This window comes from Bufo bufo, chromosome 1 (genome assembly GCF_905171765.1).
Source record: "Bufo bufo chromosome 1, aBufBuf1.1, whole genome shotgun sequence".
In the NCBI taxonomy this organism is placed as follows: Eukaryota; Metazoa; Chordata; class Amphibia; order Anura; family Bufonidae; genus Bufo; species Bufo bufo.
Window position 1 is genome coordinate 406,681,431 of NC_053389.1, and position 20,357 is coordinate 406,701,787.

A 20,357-nucleotide genomic window follows, 5' to 3' on the forward strand; every position below is an offset into this window, starting at 1 on the left:
CGGTGACGTATCGGGCTCTCCATGGGGCTGTCAGGAAGCCCGGTGACGTCACCGGCACTGATGGACGGGCTTTAGCGCTGCCCTAAAAGTAAAACGGCAAGGGCAGTGCTAAGGCACGCATCTTCTGAGCCGGTGACGTCACCGAACACACTGCTGGGCGGAAGCCTCCGCCCGGCAGTGTGTTATTGTAAACAAAAGAGCCCGTACCCTGTGCGATCTAGCACAGGGCAAGGGAGCGCATCGGAGCTGCCTGGGTGAAAATAAGGGTATGTCCAGGTTCAGCTCTGAACCGGGACAACCCCTTTAAGTATTAAACTACAGCTCTGACTACATTTTTGACACAATGTTCAAGAATATCATCTATCCAATATCTACCAATCTCATATCTATCTATCTATCTATCTATCTATCTATCTATCTATCTACTATCTATCTAATATCTACTAATCTTATGTCTATCTATCAATCTATCTATCTATCTATCTATCTATCTATCTCCTATCTATCTATCTATCTATCTATCTATCTCATATTTATCTATCTATCTCATATCTATCTATCTATCTACTATCTAATATCTACTAATCTCATGTCTATCTATCAATCTATCTATCTATCTATCTATCTATCTATCTATCTATCTATCTCCTATCTATCTCCTATCTATCTATCTATCTATCTATCTATCTACTATCTATCTAATATCTACTAATCTCATGTCTATCTATCTATCTATCTATCTATCTATCTATCTATCTATCTATCTATCTATCTATCTATCTCATATCTATCTATCTCCTATATATCCAATATCTACTTGACAAAGGCTCCATGGAGTGAGCTGAAACGTCGCTGTTACCACATGGGTGATTAAAATACCCTTTTTTCACGGATATTTGAGTGCTGCCTTGGCTTTTTCTACATATATCTAACAGGACCGGGTCCGTGGTCTGCTTCAAGGAATTGCACCAGTTTGGATTTGTGTGCTGCTCATCAACTTTTTTATACATATTATCTATCTATTTGTCTATCTATCTCATATTTATCTATCTATCTATCTATCTATCTATCTATCTCTCTCCTATCTATCCAATATCTACCAATTTGATATCTATCTATCTATCTATCTATCTATCTATCTCCTATCAATATATCTACCAATCTCATATCTACCTATCTATCTACTGTATGTATCTCATATCTATCTATCTATCTATCTATCTATCTATCTATCTATCTATCTATCTATCTATCTATCTATCTATCTTCTATAGCATTATCTATATCTATCTATCTATCTATCTATCTATCTATCTATCTCATATCTATATATCTAATAGCTATCTATCTATCTATCTATCTAATCTCATATCTACAGTCCTGATCAAAAGTTTAAGACCACTTGAAAAATGCCAAAAAATCATATTTAGCATGGCTGGATCTTAACAAGGTTCCAAGTAGAGCTTCAACATGCAACAAGAAGAAATAGGAGTGAGACAAAACATTTTTTGAGCATTCAATTTAATGAAAACAACGAATAAACTGAAACAGGCTGTTTTTCAGCTGATCAAAAGTTTAGGACCACACCTCGAAAAAAAAACTAAACCCCCCCAAAACAGAAATCCAACTTCCAAACATGAACTCAGTAATGAGTAGCTCCGCCGTTATTGTTTATCACTTAAAAAATTCGTTTCGGCATGCTTGCTGCAAGCGTTTCCATGAGGTGACTGGGAACATTTCTCCAAGTGGTGAAGACGGCCGCACGAAGGCCATCTACTGTCTGGAACTGTTGTCCATTTTTGTAAACTTCCCTTGTCATCCTTCCCCAAAGGTTCTCAATTGGATTTAGATCAGGGGAACACGCAGGATGGGCCAAAAGAGTGATGTTATTCTCCTGGAAGAAGTCCCTTGTCCTGCGGGCATTGTGTACTGTAGCGTTGTCCTGTTGAAAAACCCAGTCGTTACCATACAGACGAGGGCCCTCAGTCATGAGGAATGCTCTCTGCAACATCTGGACATAGCCAGCAGCCGTTTGACGCCCCAGCACTTCCTGAAGCTCCATTGTTCCACTGAAGGAAAAAGCACCCCAGACCATTATGGCGCCCCCTCTACTGTGGCGCGTAGAAAACATCTCAGCTGGGATCTGCTTGTCACGCCAGTAACGTTGGAAACCATCAGGACCATTAAAGTTAAATTTTTTCTCAGCAGAGAATAAAACTTTCTTCCACCTTTGAATGTCCCGTGTTTGGTGCTCTCTTGCAAAGTCCAAACGAGCAGTTCTGTGGAGTTCAAGGAGACGAGGTCTTTGAAGACGTTTTTTGTTTTTGAAGCCCTTCAGTCTCAGATACCATCTGATGGTTATGGGCCTGCAGTCAGCACCAGTAAGGGCCTCAATTTGGGTTGAGGATTGTCCAGTGTCTTTACGGACAGCCAATTGGATCCTCCGGCTCAGTGCTGATGACATTTTTTTGGGTCTTTCACTTGACTTTTTTGTTCCATAACCCTCAGGATCATTTAAGAAATACTGCGTCCCACCTCAGCAGCGATGGCGTGCTGTGAGTGACCCTGCTTATGCAGTTCAACAACCCGACCACGTTCAAAAAGGGAGAGTTTTTTTGCCTTTGCCATCACAACGTGTGACTACCTGACAGAAAATGACAATGAATCCACATCTTTGCACAGATGTGGCCTTTTTAAGGCATGTGGTCCTAAAATTTGGATCAGCTGAAAAACAACCTGTTTCAGTTTAATTGTTATTTTCAATTAATTGAATGCTCAAAAAATGTTTTGTCTCACTCTCATTTCTTCTTGTTGCATGTTGAAGCTCTACTTGGAACCTTGTTAAGATCCAACAATGTAAAATATGATTTTTTGCCATTTTTCAAGTGGTCTTAAACTTTTGATCAGGACTGTATCTATCTAATATAGAAAAACAAAAATGGTATGAGCAGCACAGTGTTCAAGTAATTACGATGTGCCAGCGGCTGTAGAAGCGATCTACCATCCAAAAGATAAAAATATAAAAATTCCACAGCACTTCCAGAAGAAGTAAATTAAAAATAGTGTTCTTTAATCACCAGACAGCGACATTTCAGTCCTCTTACTGGGACTTTTCTCAAGCAGTGACTGTGGGAGAAAAGTCCCAGTAAAAGGACTGAAATGTCACTGTCTGGTGATTAAAGAACACTATTTTTAATTTACTTCTTCTGGAAGTGCTGTGGAATTTTTTCTTTTTTATCTATCTATCTATCTCTCTATCTATCTAATATCTATCTATCTATCTATCTATCTATCTATCTATCTATCTTAGAATCTATCTATCTATTTCATATCTATATATCTACTATCTATTTTATATATATATATCTATCTCACATCTATCTATCTATCTATCTATCTAAAATCTATCTGTCTCCTATCACATTTTTATGTATTTCATATCTATATATCTATCTATCTCAGGCATGCTCAACCTGCGGCCCTCCAGCTGTTGCAAAACTACAACTCCCATCATTCCCAGACAGCCTACAGCTATCAGCCTACAGAAAGGCATGGTGGGAGTTGTAGTTTTACAACAGCTGGAGGGCTGCAGGTTGAGCATCCCTGATCTATCTCATATCTATCTAAACTATCTAATATATATCTCTCATATCTATCTGTCTCCTATCACATATCTATCTGTCTTCTATCTATATTCTATATATCTATATATCTGTCTATCTATTTCCTTTCACCTATCTTCTATCTATCTATCTATCTATCTTTCCTATCACCTATCTGTCTCATATCTATCTATCTATCTATCTATCTATCTCATATCTATCTTTCCTATCACCTGTCTCATATTTATCTATCTATCTATCTTTCCTATCACCTATCTGTCTCATATCTATCTATCTATTATCTATCTATCTATCTATCTATCTATCTATCTATCTATTATCTATCTCCTATCTCTCTATCTATCTATATTTCTATCTCCTATCACCTATCAATCAATCTCATATCTGTTGCTCCTTCATATGGATCAATCTATCATCTTCCTATCTCCTGTCTAATCTCTCTCTAATATCCTTATCTTTTTACATCTATCCATCTAATCTATCCTTTCCCATCTTCTTCGCACCATTGATAGACTATCTGCTGTGTAAGTTTGTAACTTTTATCTGGCCATATCTGATGACACTGCCACATGGCCAATGATTTTCCACCCTTCCAGCACCACAGTACCATGCACAAGGGGGGCTCTGTGTTTTCCCACTGCCCTACTTATGTAGTAAAGCAGTGGGCTTTTCCTCTATTAACAAGCCTGTCACAGGCAGCTTCCCTTCTAGGACTACTTCCAGTAGCTGTCAGTAGCAGCTGAGTGGCGCAGGCGCAGTGTGGCTGGACCTATTCTTGGCATAGTGACTGTAAAATGAGTGAAGAAGCAGGTGGGGAGAGGGAGAGCGACTCTGCTGCACAGCAGCTCTGTCATAGCTCACTTTAAGAGTGGCAAGCCACCGAGACAGCCCTGGATCTCCTGCCAGGTGAGCCAGGATGATGGCTATGAACAGTAAGCAGCCCTTCTCCATGCACCCAATGCTGCAGGAGCCCAAGTACTCCAGCCTGCACTCCAGCACAGAGGCTATGCGCAGGGTCTGCCTGCCAGCCCCCCAGGTATGGGCATCAGCCACAATGACTTACTGCTTTAAGGCACATTTTCTGACAGGCTCTTGCTTAATGTTTTTTTCATGTCATCAGAACAATTGCAGATCTCTGAAGCTTCCTCCCTCTCTCTCCTGCTCCCTTAGTACCTCTCCCCCTCTCTTGTCTCAGATCCACATGTCTATCCAAGCAAAGCTTCTGCCTTCATATAAATTTTTATGACCTGGGCTTTGAGGAGGAATCTGTGTGCCTGAAAATGTTTTTTAATCCTGAGTTGACAGTATTCCCCACTGACACCAATATGTGCATTCTTGCTTGCAGCTCCAGGGCAATATATTTGGAGGCTTTGATGAGAGTTTGCTGGCCCGTGCTGAAGCTCTGGCGGCTGTGGATATTGTCTCACACGGCAAGAACCATCCTTTCAAACCAGACATCACCTACCATACCATGAGCAGTGTCCCATGCACTTCTACCTCCTCCACAGTGCCCATCTCTCACCCCTCTTCTCTGACAACGCATCCCCATCACTCAGTGCATCAATGCTTGGAGGGGGACCTGCTGGACCATATCTCACCTACCTTGACTGTAAGTGGCATGGGAACCGCTGACCACACTGTGATGTCCTCACAACTCCATCCACATCACCTGGGTGCCATGGGGCATCTGCATCAAGCCATGGGCATGGGCCACCCTCACTCAGTTTCTGCTCACAATGGGATGTCCTGCATCAACGATGTGGAGTCGGATCCTAGGGAGCTTGAGGCTTTTGCTGAAAGGTTCAAACAGAGGAGGATAAAACTTGGAGTTACTCAGGCAGATGTTGGAGCGGCTTTGGCCAATCTCAAGATACCAGGTGTTGGGTCTCTAAGCCAGAGCACCATCTGCAGGTTTGAGTCCTTGACATTGTCCCATAACAACATGATAGCTCTGAAACCAGTCCTTCAGGCTTGGCTAGAAGAAGCTGAGGCTGCCTATAGAGAGAAGAACTCAAAACCAGAGCTCTTTAACGGGAGTGAGCGAAAGCGCAAACGCACCTCTATCGCAGCACCAGAGAAGAGGTCCTTAGAAGCTTACTTTTCCATCCAGCCCAGACCTTCCTCGGAGAAAATAGCAGCTATTGCTGAGAAACTGGACCTTAAAAAGAACGTGGTTCGAGTCTGGTTTTGTAATCAAAGACAAAAACAGAAAAGGATGAAATATTCTGCAGTCCATTAACTGGTGGGATGTGCAGAAGAACCTTGACTTTTATTAGATATATTATATAAAAAAAAGAGCAGGGATCTTTATTGAGAAGTTCTGAGAACTTGCAGTAAATATACAAGAAGCCATCAATTGACTCGTTTGTATTCCTATCCCTTCAAGTATGTGCTCTACAGCCAGAACTCCAAGAGAATAGTCCATGGATGATAGCACCTGAAGAACATGGTTCTTCCAGATGCTGCAGTGATGTTGTCTTCTTCTGTTAGGGTTCTGGTGCTAGATACTTCTCACGTTTGTAAACAGCTATTAGTTATTGCTTCATTTACATGAAATTGCTCATATTCGTCCCACCAAGGTCTCCAGTATTATTTAACAGTTTTCTTGAGTTCTCATATGTCTCCATGACCCCACTTCAGAATCGTATCTACAAGTGGTAAGTTCACAAGCACACGATTAACTTTCACAAACACAGATGAAGTGGGGATTGTAAGCATTTTTATTTCTTCCCAGCAGCAACAACTGGGATAAATAATAAATGAGAAGCGCCCGGCAGATTGAGCTGAGGGTCTATGTCTGTTCAGTTCTAGTTTCTACCAATTTCACACCATATGTAGTCACTGGCAGTTCATGGAGATGTACACTGTAGGAGATAATACACGTTCTAGTGGTGGTGTCTCAGTCTAGTGATGGTCAATGTGCAGCAGTTGCCCTCCCCTCCTTTGATGATGATGATGACACTCATTATCCCCCCTCTGTATTATACACACAGTGCGGCATATCAGGTCCTTTTGTAAATTCTTCATTTCTGTATCTGCAGCCCTTGTCTTCTCTGCATTCAATATTTATGTCAATGTATTTTGTGAAGTTCATGTGTTTGTGTGTGAATATTTTTTGTTCTTTGAATACAACCTAGAAAAGTGTTTTATTCCCACAAATCAACCTCTGCAATAAATACTTTATTTTTGAACTCTACTTACGGCTTGGAAATTGTGATATGTGAATACGTGCCTGATAATAGGATTGTTGGAACCGGTTACAGGGCTGATTGTTAGAAATGTGAAAATGACAAAAACTGAATATACAGAAGGATGAATAAGTTAGATAGATATGAGACAGCGACAGGTAGATTAGATAGATAGGAGATAGATAGATAGATAGATAGATAGATAGATATTAGATAGATAGTTAGATAGATATGAGACAGCGACAGGTAGATTCGATAGGAGATAGATATTAGATAGATAGATAGACAGACAGACAGACAGATAGATAGATAGATAGATAGATAGATAGATAGATAGATATGAGACAGCGACAGGTAGATTAGATAGATATGAGAGAGAGAGAGAGATAGATAGATAGATAGATAGATAGATATGAGATAGATGTGAGATAGATAGATAATAGATATGAGATAGATAGATAGATATGAGATAGATATGAGATAGATAGATAGATAGATAGATATGAGATAGATAGATAGATAGATAGATAGATAGATATGAGATAGTTAGATATATAGATATGAGATAGATGATAGATAGATATATATATAGATATGAGATAGATGATAGATAGATAGATAGATAGATAGATAGATAGATAATAGATATGAGATAGATAGATAGGATATAGATAGATAGATAGATAGATAGATAGGAGATAGATATGAGAATAGATAGATACAAAGATATGAGATTAGATAGATAGGAGAGAGAGATATATGAGATAGATAGATATTAGATAGATAAATAGATTTAAAAAAATGTAGATAGACACAGATAAATAATAGATAGAAAAAAAGGTAGATAGATAGATAGATATATATGATTTAGATAGATATGAGATAGATAGATAAATAGATAGATATGAGATATGAGATATATAGATATGTAGGTAGATAGATAGATAGATAGATAGATAGATAGATAGATAGATAGATAGATAGATAGGAGATAGATATGAGATATATAGATATATAGGTATATAGATAGATAGATAGATAGATAGATAAATAGATAAGAGATAGATAGATAGATAGATAGATAGATAGATAGATAGATAGATAGATAAATAGATAAGAGATAGATGTAGGTGTATTGGATAAGAGATGTAACTGTATATTTTATAGGTAACATATGAGATAAAGGATAGGATACACATAAATACATTAGATATAGATGTATTAAGTAAAGATTACTAATGAGATAGATTACGATGAATTATACAGAAAAAGTGATATTTGAGAAATACCGATCTCTAGCTATTTTATAGAAAACATATTTGAGATGGATGAAATGATTGAGATTAATAGCGGAAGATAGATCTACAGATTTATATTTCTAGATTTCGTTAGGTAAAATGATTAATAATAATTGGGAAATGTTTTAGAGGGGTCATAAGGGTGTTCAGGACTCCTGTAATATCTTGCATTATAGAATAATAAAAATACATAACTGTGCAAATATGCGAGTCTGCCTGCAAGGGCTGTACTAATCATAATGTCACTATTATTATTATTATTATTATTATTATTATTATAACCCCTTCTAAAGGCTGATCTGTATGCAGATATCATCAGGTCTAGTTCCCATGTGCATGATCCCTTCTGAATAGGTCCAGTATTTGCCGGCTGGTGTGACTGCAGGTCACAGAGCTGATCATTCGCTGAATTTCCCAGGTTTCATCCACCTGAAAGGAGTCATTTCCAGCGAAGTCTGAAGAGGTGCAAACTTCCCATCAGATGCTGATGACAAAGGTTCATTTGTGATTCTCCCTTCTACTGCGGCGCTTTATTCATGAATCGCACAGGCTTCTTCTCTAAGATTAAAAATTAATGCTGCATCTTGTGAATATTTCAATGTAGCATTTCAATGAGTGTCAGACATCAAACCTCCCATCACCAGGAAGAAAAGACTGGGAGAAATACACAGGCAGCCTGGTGGCAACTCATTAGATTAATATTGGGTTTAATCAGCCCAATCACCCCCTGCCCGATCGCTGGCGCTTTAATAATACATGTCATTATGCCATTACTTTATACTGTGGCTTTCCAAAATTTAAAGTAAGCCTGATGCAATATTAATTGCCTATAGTGGTATAAAATAGCAGGGACTAGAGAGCTGCTGCACACAAGGCTGCTCCACCAGGACCTCACCCTGCACACAGGCAGGTAAGTACCCGCACCCTCTGCTATGCTGAGGATCTGCTCTGGACTCACCTCTGTCTTTCTTCATCACATTCTCTATGAATATCAGATATTTTACTCACTCCCCTCCTTTATTATATTGTATGATACAGAGCAATCTTTACATGAGAACAATGTATATATACACACATTATATATATATATATATAAGCTATGTCGCCTATTTTTTCTAATTTAATTTTTTTATATGGGGGAGGTTAGAAAAGTTTTCTCAGTCTGTCTCTTTCTCCATTAATACATTAATATCTATCTCTATACATGGAAATTAACTGTAACATTATTCTACAACATTATTCTATCTATCTTCTATTATCTATCTATCTCATATATATCTACCCTTCTATTTATTTTCTATCTATCTATCTATCTATCTATCTATCTTCTATTATCTATCTATCTATCTATCTATCTATCTCATATATATCTACCCTTCTATCTATTATCTATCTATCTATCTATCTATCTATCTATCTATCTATCTTCTATTATCTATCTATCTATCTATCTATCTATCTATCTATCTCATATATATCTACCCTTCTATCTATTATCTATCTATCTATCTATCTATCTATCTATCTCATATATATCTACCCTTCTATCTATTATCTATCTATCTATCTATCTATCTATCTATCTATCTATCTATCTATCTATCTTCTATTATCTATCTATCTATCTATCTATCTATCTATCTATCTATCTATCTCATATATATCTACCCTTCTATCTATTATCTATCTATCTATCTATCTATCTCATATATATCTACCCTTCTATCTATTATCTATCTATCTATCTATCTATCATATCTATCTACCCTTCTATCTATCTTCTATTATCTATCTATCTATCTATCTATCTATCTATCTATCTATCTCATATATATCTACCCTTCTATCTATTTTCTATCTATCTATCTATCTATCTATCTATCTATCTATCTATCTATCTTCTATTATCTATCTATCTATCTATCTATCTATCTATCTATCTATCTATCATATCTATCATATCTATCTACCCTTCTATCTATCTTCTATTATCTATCTATCTATCTCATATCTATCTATCTATCTATCTATCTATCTATCTTCTATTATCTATCTATCTATCTATCTATCTATCTATCTATCTATCATATCTATCATATCTATCTACCCTTCTATCTATCTTCTATTATCTATCTATCTATCTCATATATATCTACCCTTCTATCTATTTTCTATCTATCTATCTATCTATCTATCTATCTATCTATCTATCTATCTATCTTCTATTATCTATCTATCTATCTATCTATCTATCTATCTATCTATCATATCTATCATATCTATCTACCCTTCTATCTATCTTCTATTATCTATCTATCTATCTATCTATCTATCTATCTCATATCTATCTATCTATCTATCTATCTATCTATTTTTTTATATGGGGGAGGTTAGAAAAGTTTTCTCAGTCTGTCTCTTTCTCCATTAATACATTAATATCTATCTCTATACATGGAAATTAACTGTAACATTATTCTACAACATTATTCTATCTATCTTCTATTATCTATCTATCTCATATATATCTACCCTTCTATTTATTTTCTATCTATCTATCTATCTATCTATCTATCTATCTATCTATCTATCTATCTTCTATTATCTATCTATCTATCTATCTATCTATCTATCTATCTATCTATCTCATATATATCTACCCTTCTATCTATTATCTATCTATCTATCTATCTATCTATCTATCTATCTCATATATATCTACCCTTCTATCTATTATCTATCTATCTATCTATCTATCTATCTATCTATCTATCTATCTATCTATCTATCATATCTATCATATCTATCTACCCTTCTATCTATCTTCTATTATCTATCTATCTATCTATCTATCTATCTATCTATCTATCTATCTATCTATCTATCTTCTATTATCTATCTATCTATCTATCTATCTATCTATCTATCTATCTATCTATCATATCTATCATATCTATCTACCCTTCTATCTATCTTCTATTATCTATCTATCTATCTATCTATCTCATATCTATCTATCTATCTATCTATCTATCTTCTATTATCTATCTATCTATCTATCTATCTATCTATCTATCTATCTATCTATCTATCTATCTATCATATCTATCATATCTATCTACCCTTCTATCTATCTTCTATTATCTATCTATCTATCTCATATATATCTACCCTTCTATCTATTTTCTATCTATCTATCTATCTATCTATCTATCTATCTATCTATCTATCTATCTTCTATTATCTATCTATCTATCTATCTATCTATCTATCTATCTATCTATCACATCTATCATATCTATCTACCCTTCTATCTATCTTCTATTATCTATCTATCTATCTATCTCATATCTATCTATCTATCTATCTATCTATCTCATATCTATCTATCTACCCTTTTATCTATCTTCTATTATCGATCTATCTATCTATCTCATATCTATCTATCTATCTATCTATCTATCTATCTATCTATCTATCTATCTATCTAACCTTTTATCTATCTTCTATTATCTATCTCCTATCTATCTATCTATCTATCTATCTATCTATCTATCTATCTATCTATCTATCTATCTATCTATCTATTATCTCATATCTATCTATCAATCTACCCTTCTATCTATCTATCTATCTATCTATCTATCTATCTATCTATCTATCTGTAAAAAAGACAAGTTCAATCAATGGAGTATATTTTTTTAAATTAGTATGAAATGTACATTTTGTATATTAGTACTGTATGTGTAGTATAATTGACTGGTAAATAAAAGTAAAATAAAATAAAATTCAACAACCAGGATTTTTAAATTGAAGAGAACATGTGCAAAGTTTAGCATAGTAGTTCTCTATGTCTCTACACAGAAAAATAAAATGACTATACATCATCAATCAAGCCCAGAAAGGCTTACTTTATATGCACTCAATTTCCCCCAAACCAAAACTAATTGCATGCATACCTCTAGGCCACTCAGGGACCTGATCAATTAGTCATTAGGCTCTCCATTAGAAGGGTTTTAAGCTTGCTGGTATAAATGGCTGTTGTCAATTTGCTTGTAATTGAGTGAATCAAAAGACCTGCTATTAGCCCACAATGTATGAATGATGAATCCTATGTTTTATTATACACAATATTAATCTATTCCAGCATGTTCTTTTATTCCCCAGTCCCCCTGCTATCATTACAGGACATTGCTAGCCACTTTATAGATCTTTGTATTTTATTGCTGCTTGTAAGCAACTCTCAGAGCTTCAAATATGTGCCATGAGAAATGTTATGGGGTTGTCCTCAGTACTGGTGTTGATATAATTTATTACCCCAATTTATCATGTACAGTGATGAAACACATCAGACTACAGTGATAGGACAGCAATGGGGATAGCAGAATCATTTTAGAATATGGATATCTACAGCATTCAGGAAATGACACTACTATAAGGTATGGATGTCATTTTGGGGACAGGCCATAATATTGTGCATTATATAACTAACAAACCCCCGCTTTAGTCAACAAGAATGGTAAAGTCTTAGATTTTCTAGGGTATGGTTTACACATGACGCCGCATTGAGTTTAACTATTACACCAATAGACAACTGCACAGAAAATGTCCTTTAATTGCAATGAACTTCTGTTTTGTGTTCCATTTATGTACTTTAGCCCATAGGCATTTATGTTTTGTTTTTAATGCTTAGATTGCCCTTGGCTGAAAGGGAACGTGTCATCATAAAATAAATTAAGACTGTTTAATTTATGTTTTTACGGTAAATAATTTTAAAATAATTTTTGGAGGAATTTTTGTTTTCATTTTCCAGGTCACTAAATGTCAAATTGCCCAGTTTTCACACTGGCCGACAGGCCTAATAATATGTCGAATACTTCTTGTTCTGTTCAAGTAATGTTTCAGTAAATTTCACATTATCATCACAGTCAGGATTACAATGACAGATATTACTTCTGTGGAGATAACACAGGATCCAGCATTAACAATAGGTGATATTACAGCTGATCTACTCCCTCCTTATTTCTACACAGGTCACAGAGCATGCCTAGAAAACTCTCACATACAAGTCAGTGAGTCCCATCTAGGCTATTATGTCTATGGCCTATGTGGCTCTTGACATAATCTAGGCCTAGTGGTCAGAGAGAAAATTGCATGACTTTAGGATTTCTTAAAAATATAGTCACTAACATGGAAAAATAAAAAAGAAACTCGCCAAAAATTCTAAAAGTATCTTTAACATAAAAAGTGATTTAAACAATAGGTACTTGTCTGATGGAACATTCCCTTTAACTTGCTTATTAGAAGTAAAAATGCATAAAGAATACATTAATTAAATAATGCACATGGTTTATATTTCCCTAAAGGGCATGAAAACACATCAAATAATGTATAATGTCAAAATTCATATCTTTCACTTACTTACACGAAACATTTCAACTAATGGAAAGATTTGTGCCTCTTAGTTTTGGCTTACAAATACTGACCATGTGAAAGTGACTTTAGGGGTAGCATAATAATTTTCATAAGAATCTGACTATAAACAATAATCATTATAGATAAGTATTGGTATATATATATATATATATATATATATATATTTATTTATATATATTGACAGGTACTGTATCTATGTCTATGGAAAATCAGAGTTGCTGGGCTAGAATGAATGCTATCTTCTACGTATACTATTCTAAGTATTAAAAATTCTGTTTAAAGAGGACCTTTCACCGATTCTTACCCTATGAACTAACTATACAGATATGTAGAGCGGCGCCCGGGGATCTCACTGCACTTACTATTATCCCTGGGCGCCGCTCCGTTCTCCCGTTATGCCCTCCGGTATCTCCGCTCACTAAGTTATAGTAGGCGGAGATACCAGTCCCTAAGTTATGGTAGGCGGAGTCTGCCCTAGCGCTGGCCAATCGCAGCGCAGAGCTCACAGCCTGGGAGGTTATTTTCTCCCAGGCTGTGAGCTCTGCAATGCGATTGGCCAGCGCTAGGGCAGACTCCGCCTACCATAACTTAGGGAACGGAGATACCGGAGGGCATAGCAGGAGAACGGAGCGGCGCCCGGGGATAATAGTAAGTGCAGAGAGATCCCCGGGCGCCGCTCCACATGTCTGTATACTTAGTTCATAGGGTAAGAATCGGTGAAAGGTCCTCTTTAAACATTTGCTAGCTCAAGTTTCCAAAAGTGACACCAAGGTCGCCAGCCATTACAGTTCATATTGGTAACCAATTTACCCAGACCCCTTGAAGAATAAATCGTATACCTGGAGGTACCAAGGGTTGACCCCAGATTCAGCCATCTTAGTAAAAAAACATTTGCTTGTTTTTATCTACAACTTTTTAAGGACAATGGGATATGGATAGAACAAGTGGTGCTAGTTCACACATGTCTAATCTAAATGATCCAAAAGTCAACTAAATATATAAAAGTGCACATAAAGTGGTGCTAATAACGTTCACATACACTATACTTTATGTAAATACTGTTGGAGATTCTTAGAAGCTGAGAACAATGGTAACATTGGAGTCATCATGATGGCAACAGGACTATGCTCCAATGATTCCTTCTAGTAGAGTAGGCACTTCTCATGTGTATAACTGGAATGAATCTTATTAAACGTTTTATGTGAGAACGGGAGCATAAGGTCTATGTTTAGGATGCTGCTTAGACACCCTTCACATGTGTCTGGCCCTTCTGTCTTGATTCTTTTTCTCGCACAAAAATGGTGAAGGGAAACGCATTATATAATTGATACTATTGTTTACTAAAGTGACCCTCTGGTTCAAGGGGAAAAAAAAATTGCATTAACTAGGGAATGAACAGAACACTTACCTGATGCTCTCCTTTTTATCTTTTCAGTTGCAGATCCACCAATTTCCAGGCTCCTCTTCTGCCATCCAAGATGGCTGCACTGCTTCTCAGACCATGAAGAAGAGGAGACTTGTTCTGTTCATTATCCAGCTAATGTGAATTTTTTAACCTGAAGGGTTGCTTTAACCCCTTAAAGACCCTGCCATTTTTCCCCTTAAGGACCAGGCCATCTTTAGCAAATCTGACATGTGTCACTTTATGTGGTGATAACTTTAAAACTCTTTTACTTATCCAGGCCATTCTGAGATTGTTTTCTCGTCACATATTGTACTTCATGACAGTGGTAAATTTGAGTTAAAATTTTTATTTTATTTATAAAATTAGCAAATTTCCAAATTTTTATTTCTCTACCTATAATAGATAGTAATACCTCCAAAAATAGTTATTACTTTACATTCCCCATATGTTTACTTCATGTTTGGATCATTTTATGAATGCCATTTTATTTTTTGGCGACCTTAGAAGTCTTAGAAGTTTAGAAGCAAATCTTGAAATTTTTCAGAAAATTTCTAAAACCCACTTTTTCAGGACCAGTTCAGGTCTGAAGTCACTTTGTGAGGCTTACATAATAGAAACCACCCAAAAATGACCCCATTTTACAAACTACACCCCTCAAGGTATTCAAAACAGATTTTACAAACTTTGTTAACCCTTTAGGTATTCCACAAGAATTAATGGAAAATAGAGCTAAAATTAAAAAAATAATCTTTTTTGGCAGATTTTCCACTTGAATCCAGCCAAACAAAACTCAATATTTATGGCCCTGATTCTGTAGTTTACAGAAACACCCCATATGTGGTTGTAAACTGCTGTATGGGCACACGGCAGGGCGTAGAAGGAAAGGAATGCCATACGGTTTTTGGAAGGCAGATTTTGCTGGACTGGTTTTTGACACATTTGAAGCCCCCCTGATGCACCCCTAGAGTACGAACTCCAATAAAGTGACCCCATTTTGGAAACTACGGGATAAGGTGGCAGTTTTGTTGGTGCTATTTTAGGGTACATATGATTTTTGGTTGCTCTATATTACACTTTTTGTGAGGCAAGGTAACAAGAAATAGCTGTTTTGGCACAGTTTTTATTTTTTGTTATTTACAACTTTCATCTGACAGGTTAGATCATGTGGTATTTTTATAGAGCAGGTTGTCATGGACGCGACAATACCAAATATGACAAAAATTGTTTGTTTCAGTTTTACATAACAAAGCATTTTTGAATTTATTTTTATTTTTTTGTGTCTCCACATTCTGATATACCTAATATGTCTACTTTTTCTAAGTTATGTAAGTTTTACACAATGATTTCATTTTTGAAACAAAAAAAAATATGTTTTAGTGTCTCCATAGTTTGAGAGCCATAGTTTTTTCAGTTTTTGGGCAATTATCTTAGGTAGGGTATGATTTTTGTGGGATGAGATGACGGTTTGATTGGCACTATTTTGGGGTGCATATGACTTTTTGATCGCTTGCTATTACACTTTTTGTGATGTAAGGTGACAAAAAATGGCTTTTTTTTATACTGTTTTTATTTTAATTTTTTTACGGTGTTTACATGAGGGGTTAGGTCATGTGGTATTTTTATAGAGCCAGTCGTTACGGACTTGGCAATACCTAATATGTATACTTTTTTTATTTACTTAAGTTTTACACAATAATATAATTTTTGGGGAATAAAAATGATGTTTTAGTGTCTCCATATTCTTGGCCATAGTTGTTTTATTTTTTGGGCGATTGTCTTAGGTAAGGGCTCATTTTTTGCAGGATGAGGTGATGGTTAGATTGGTACTATTTTGGTGGGCATACGCCTTTTTGATCACTTGGTGTTGTACTTTTAGTGATGTAAGGTGACAAAAAAATGGTTTTTTTAGCACAGTTTTATTTTTATTTTTTTACGGTATTCACCTGAGGGGTTAGGTCATGTGATATTTTTATAGAGCATGTTATTACGGATGCGGCAATACCTAATTTTGTTTTTTGGGCGATTGTCTTAGGTAGGATACCATTTTTGCGGGATGAGATGACGGTTTGATTGGCACTATTCTGGGGTGCATATGACTTTTTTTTTTTTTTTTTTTTTTTAATATTTTATTGTTATAATACAAAAATTTAAATCCATATTACATATTAATATTATTAATTCCATACATCCACCAATTCTAATCTGTGTCCATAGTTGACAATAATTTCATGCAAATATCCATAATAATGTCAATATTTGAAAATCAAAAGGAGGTCTCCTACTGGGGAGGGTAACAGGACTCACCCGACATCCAAAGCCTAACAAAGCAGATGGACAAAGCAACCCATTCAGCCCAGGTTCTCCATAATCTGCAGGGACAAGAGGCCTGAAATCCCGACAGCCGCCCAGCAGCGAGCGCCACCCGCGCACGCCCTCCCCCAGACACGGGCAAGTACGAACGGAAGGATTGGCACTCATGTGGCCGATCGCTTAATGCTCACATACTGCCTAAAGGCAAGCTTGCATCGATCTTTAATCGCAAGCATTTGATAAACGAAAAACCGGAGAGGGGGGTCCAGCAGTCCTTTACCGCAGTGATAGAAACCCACTCGTATATTTTACTGCCTCATCCCCATATGATTAAATCAACTATCCGTAACATGATTCGCCGTACTTCACATTTATTCACATTGATATTTTGTGCGGCAGAGAACTCGAAATGAGTGTCACTCGGCAGTTAAAGAGGATATAAACAAAAAACAGAGCCAGAGACCTGCTCTGTCTCTTTAAAGGAGCACATAGTAGCGCGCCCACCGCGTGTGTCACCTCCCTGCCCGCAATCGAACCTCGTGTCTGACGGGAAGAGCCGTACCCCGAGCTGCGCCCGATACCCGGGCACCCCCGTGTTCCGAGCCACGGTTCCCTACCCATGTACCGCTCGATATTATAAATGGTTAAATATTTCCACCATTATTTAGTACCGGGAAGTCCCCCCTCCACCAGTCCTAGAGACCCTCCTGTACTCTAATGTACCTTCACATTCTTCATCAATATGATACATACAGAAAAGCCGGACAACTAGAATTTTCCCCAACTCACCCCACCAAACCCCCCCCCCCCCCCCCACCCTGCAGGAAAAAAAAAAAAAAAAAAAAAAGGAAAGAAGGATCATAATTAATTAGCCGTATCCCAATCTTTCCATAAGCTATTCCACTTTAAATAGGATCCTCTTTTTTTGTACAGGATCGTCTCGTAGCTTTTCACTTTCTCTACCAAACCCAGCCAGTTATTACAGTCTGGGGCGGAAGAGCAAAACCAAGATCTAGAGATCAAGAGCCTAGCTAAGAACATCACCTTAATCAACAAGTGGCTTTTTATGGGTTGATAATTAACCTCAGATAAATCTCCCAGGACCCATATTCTGGGAGACAAAGGAACAACAATTTTAAGTTTACGCGCCAGATTCTTTTGGACCAGGCTCCAATAGCTACTCACCATTGGGCAGTCCCAGAACAGATGTAAATGATCTGCCTCGGGATCGCCACAACGGGGGCAGTCAGAGGAAGCCCTAAGTCCTCTTCTATATAGCCATGTGGGTGTGACATAGATTTTGTGCAAAATATTAAATTGTACAACAATGTGGTTAAAATTGTGTGAAACCAGTTTTAAACTTTCCCCTATATTCTCCCAGTTAGGAGGGCCTACCTCTGACAAGAGAGAAGACCAGGCTCTCTGTCCTGGAGAGAAAACATCCGAAAAAAAGTTATGCATTAAGTGTCTCTAACAGTGAGATAATTTGATTCTCGTGACAATTTTCTTACAAATTAAGTCCTCTAAAAATACAGAAGTATCTATAATAAAAAGGTGACTATTCAAAGTGTTAGAAAGTGCTGACCTCAATTGGAAATATGCGTACCAAGCCACCTCACCTAAGTTTGCCCTCAATTCCATTAGGGGCAGAATTTGTCCACCACTAACTACTTGATGTAAGTACTGCACGTTTTTGGTCCTCCAATACTGGCGGCAGCTTAAATAGTTTAAATTAAAAAGTTTTGGATTATGCCATAATGGGGTGCAAATAAGCGATGCCTTAACTCCGCACCAGCTCCTTATGGCCGCCCAAGTCTTTATAGCCATTCTGCAAAACAATGTGTACCCGCTAAGTGTATTTGATAGATAATCAGATTCCAGTACGGTGAAAAAATCGGAAAAACCTGCATCTTTGACCGCTTTACTGCAGAAAGGGCTATTTTCCCAATCATTAAAAAGGCAGAGTTGGGAGGCCACAAAGTAGCCCCTAAAATAGGGGAGGTTGAGACCTCCCCGATTGTAGGGCATAGAAAAATAGAGTGCCTTCAGTCTCACGCGCTTCCTCCCCCATAGTAAATCATTGAGGATCCGCTCTATCAGTCTAAAGTGCTTGTCTGTAATCCATATAGGCGAGTTGCGCAAGACATAAAGAACCTGGGGAAGCACTACCATTTTTATTAATGAAATTCTGTCCGCTCTTGCTAGAAGAATTTTTTGCCATATCTTAATTTTTGCTCTTAACTTCACCAATAAAGGAATCAAGTTAAGTTGTAAGTATTCCTGAGGTTTAGCAGAAACTGTTATCCCCAGGTACTTTATTGAATCAGCAATCGTTACCTGATTATTAGATTCGCCTCGCAACTCGTCTATAGGAAGGAGGACGGTTTTATCCCAGTTGATCTCAAGTCCGGATAAATCGGAGAAATGGCCAACCAGGTCCATTATGCGAGGAAGGGTGGTATCTGTTTGATGAATAAAAACCAAAATATCATCTGCGTAAAGGGATACGCGATCATGCTGCCCCATTATGCCAAAACCAGCCACCTCCGAATCCTGTCTTATCAAGGCCGCTAAAGGTTCAATATAAATATTAAATAAGAAAGGGGAAAGGGGACAGCCTTGGCGGGTGCCTCTTCCTAAAGTGAAACTCTCTGTCGTCGAATTGTTTAATCCTGATCCTGGCAACTGGGGAATTATAAAGTAACTGGACCATCGCCATAAATCTTGGGCCGAAGCCCATTCTTTTCATTACCTCCCAGAGAAAAATCCACTCCACCCTGTCGAAGGCTTTAGTAGCGTCCAACGACAGGATGGAGCGGGCGCCACTCCCCGGGGACTGAATATTCATAAATAGCCTGTGCAGATTATGATGAGTACCCCTATTTGGCATGAAGCCATTTTGATCTGGGTGAATAATCGTGGGCATAACCCGCGAAAGCCTCCTAGCCAGAACTTTTGATAGTAACTTAGCATCGGTATTTAATAATGATATTGGTCTATATGAGCTCAATTCTATTTTTTGCAGGATGAGGTGATGGTTAGATTGGTACTATTTTGGTGGGCATACGCCTTTTTGATCACTTGGTGTTGTACTTTTAGT

The 20,357-nt window shown here is 37.1% G+C and overlaps 1 protein-coding gene across 2 annotated transcripts; it reads left to right on the plus strand.

Moving 5' to 3' along the window:
• The first annotated feature begins 4,539 nt into the window (after window positions 1-4,539).
• POU4F3 (POU class 4 homeobox 3) lies at window positions 4,540-5,862 on the plus strand. Of its 2 annotated transcripts, none has more exons than XM_040415684.1 (2): window positions 4,540-4,659; window positions 4,969-5,862. In XM_040415684.1, the coding sequence occupies exons 1-2, from the start codon at window positions 4,540-4,542 to the stop codon at window positions 5,860-5,862; spliced, it is 1,014 nt and encodes a 337-aa protein (XP_040271618.1). The 2 variants fall into 2 exon arrangements, with proteins under 2 accessions (XP_040271618.1, XP_040271619.1); XM_040415685.1 differs by having other exon boundaries at window positions 4,975-5,862.
• Window positions 5,863-20,357: the final 14,495 nt, after the last annotated feature.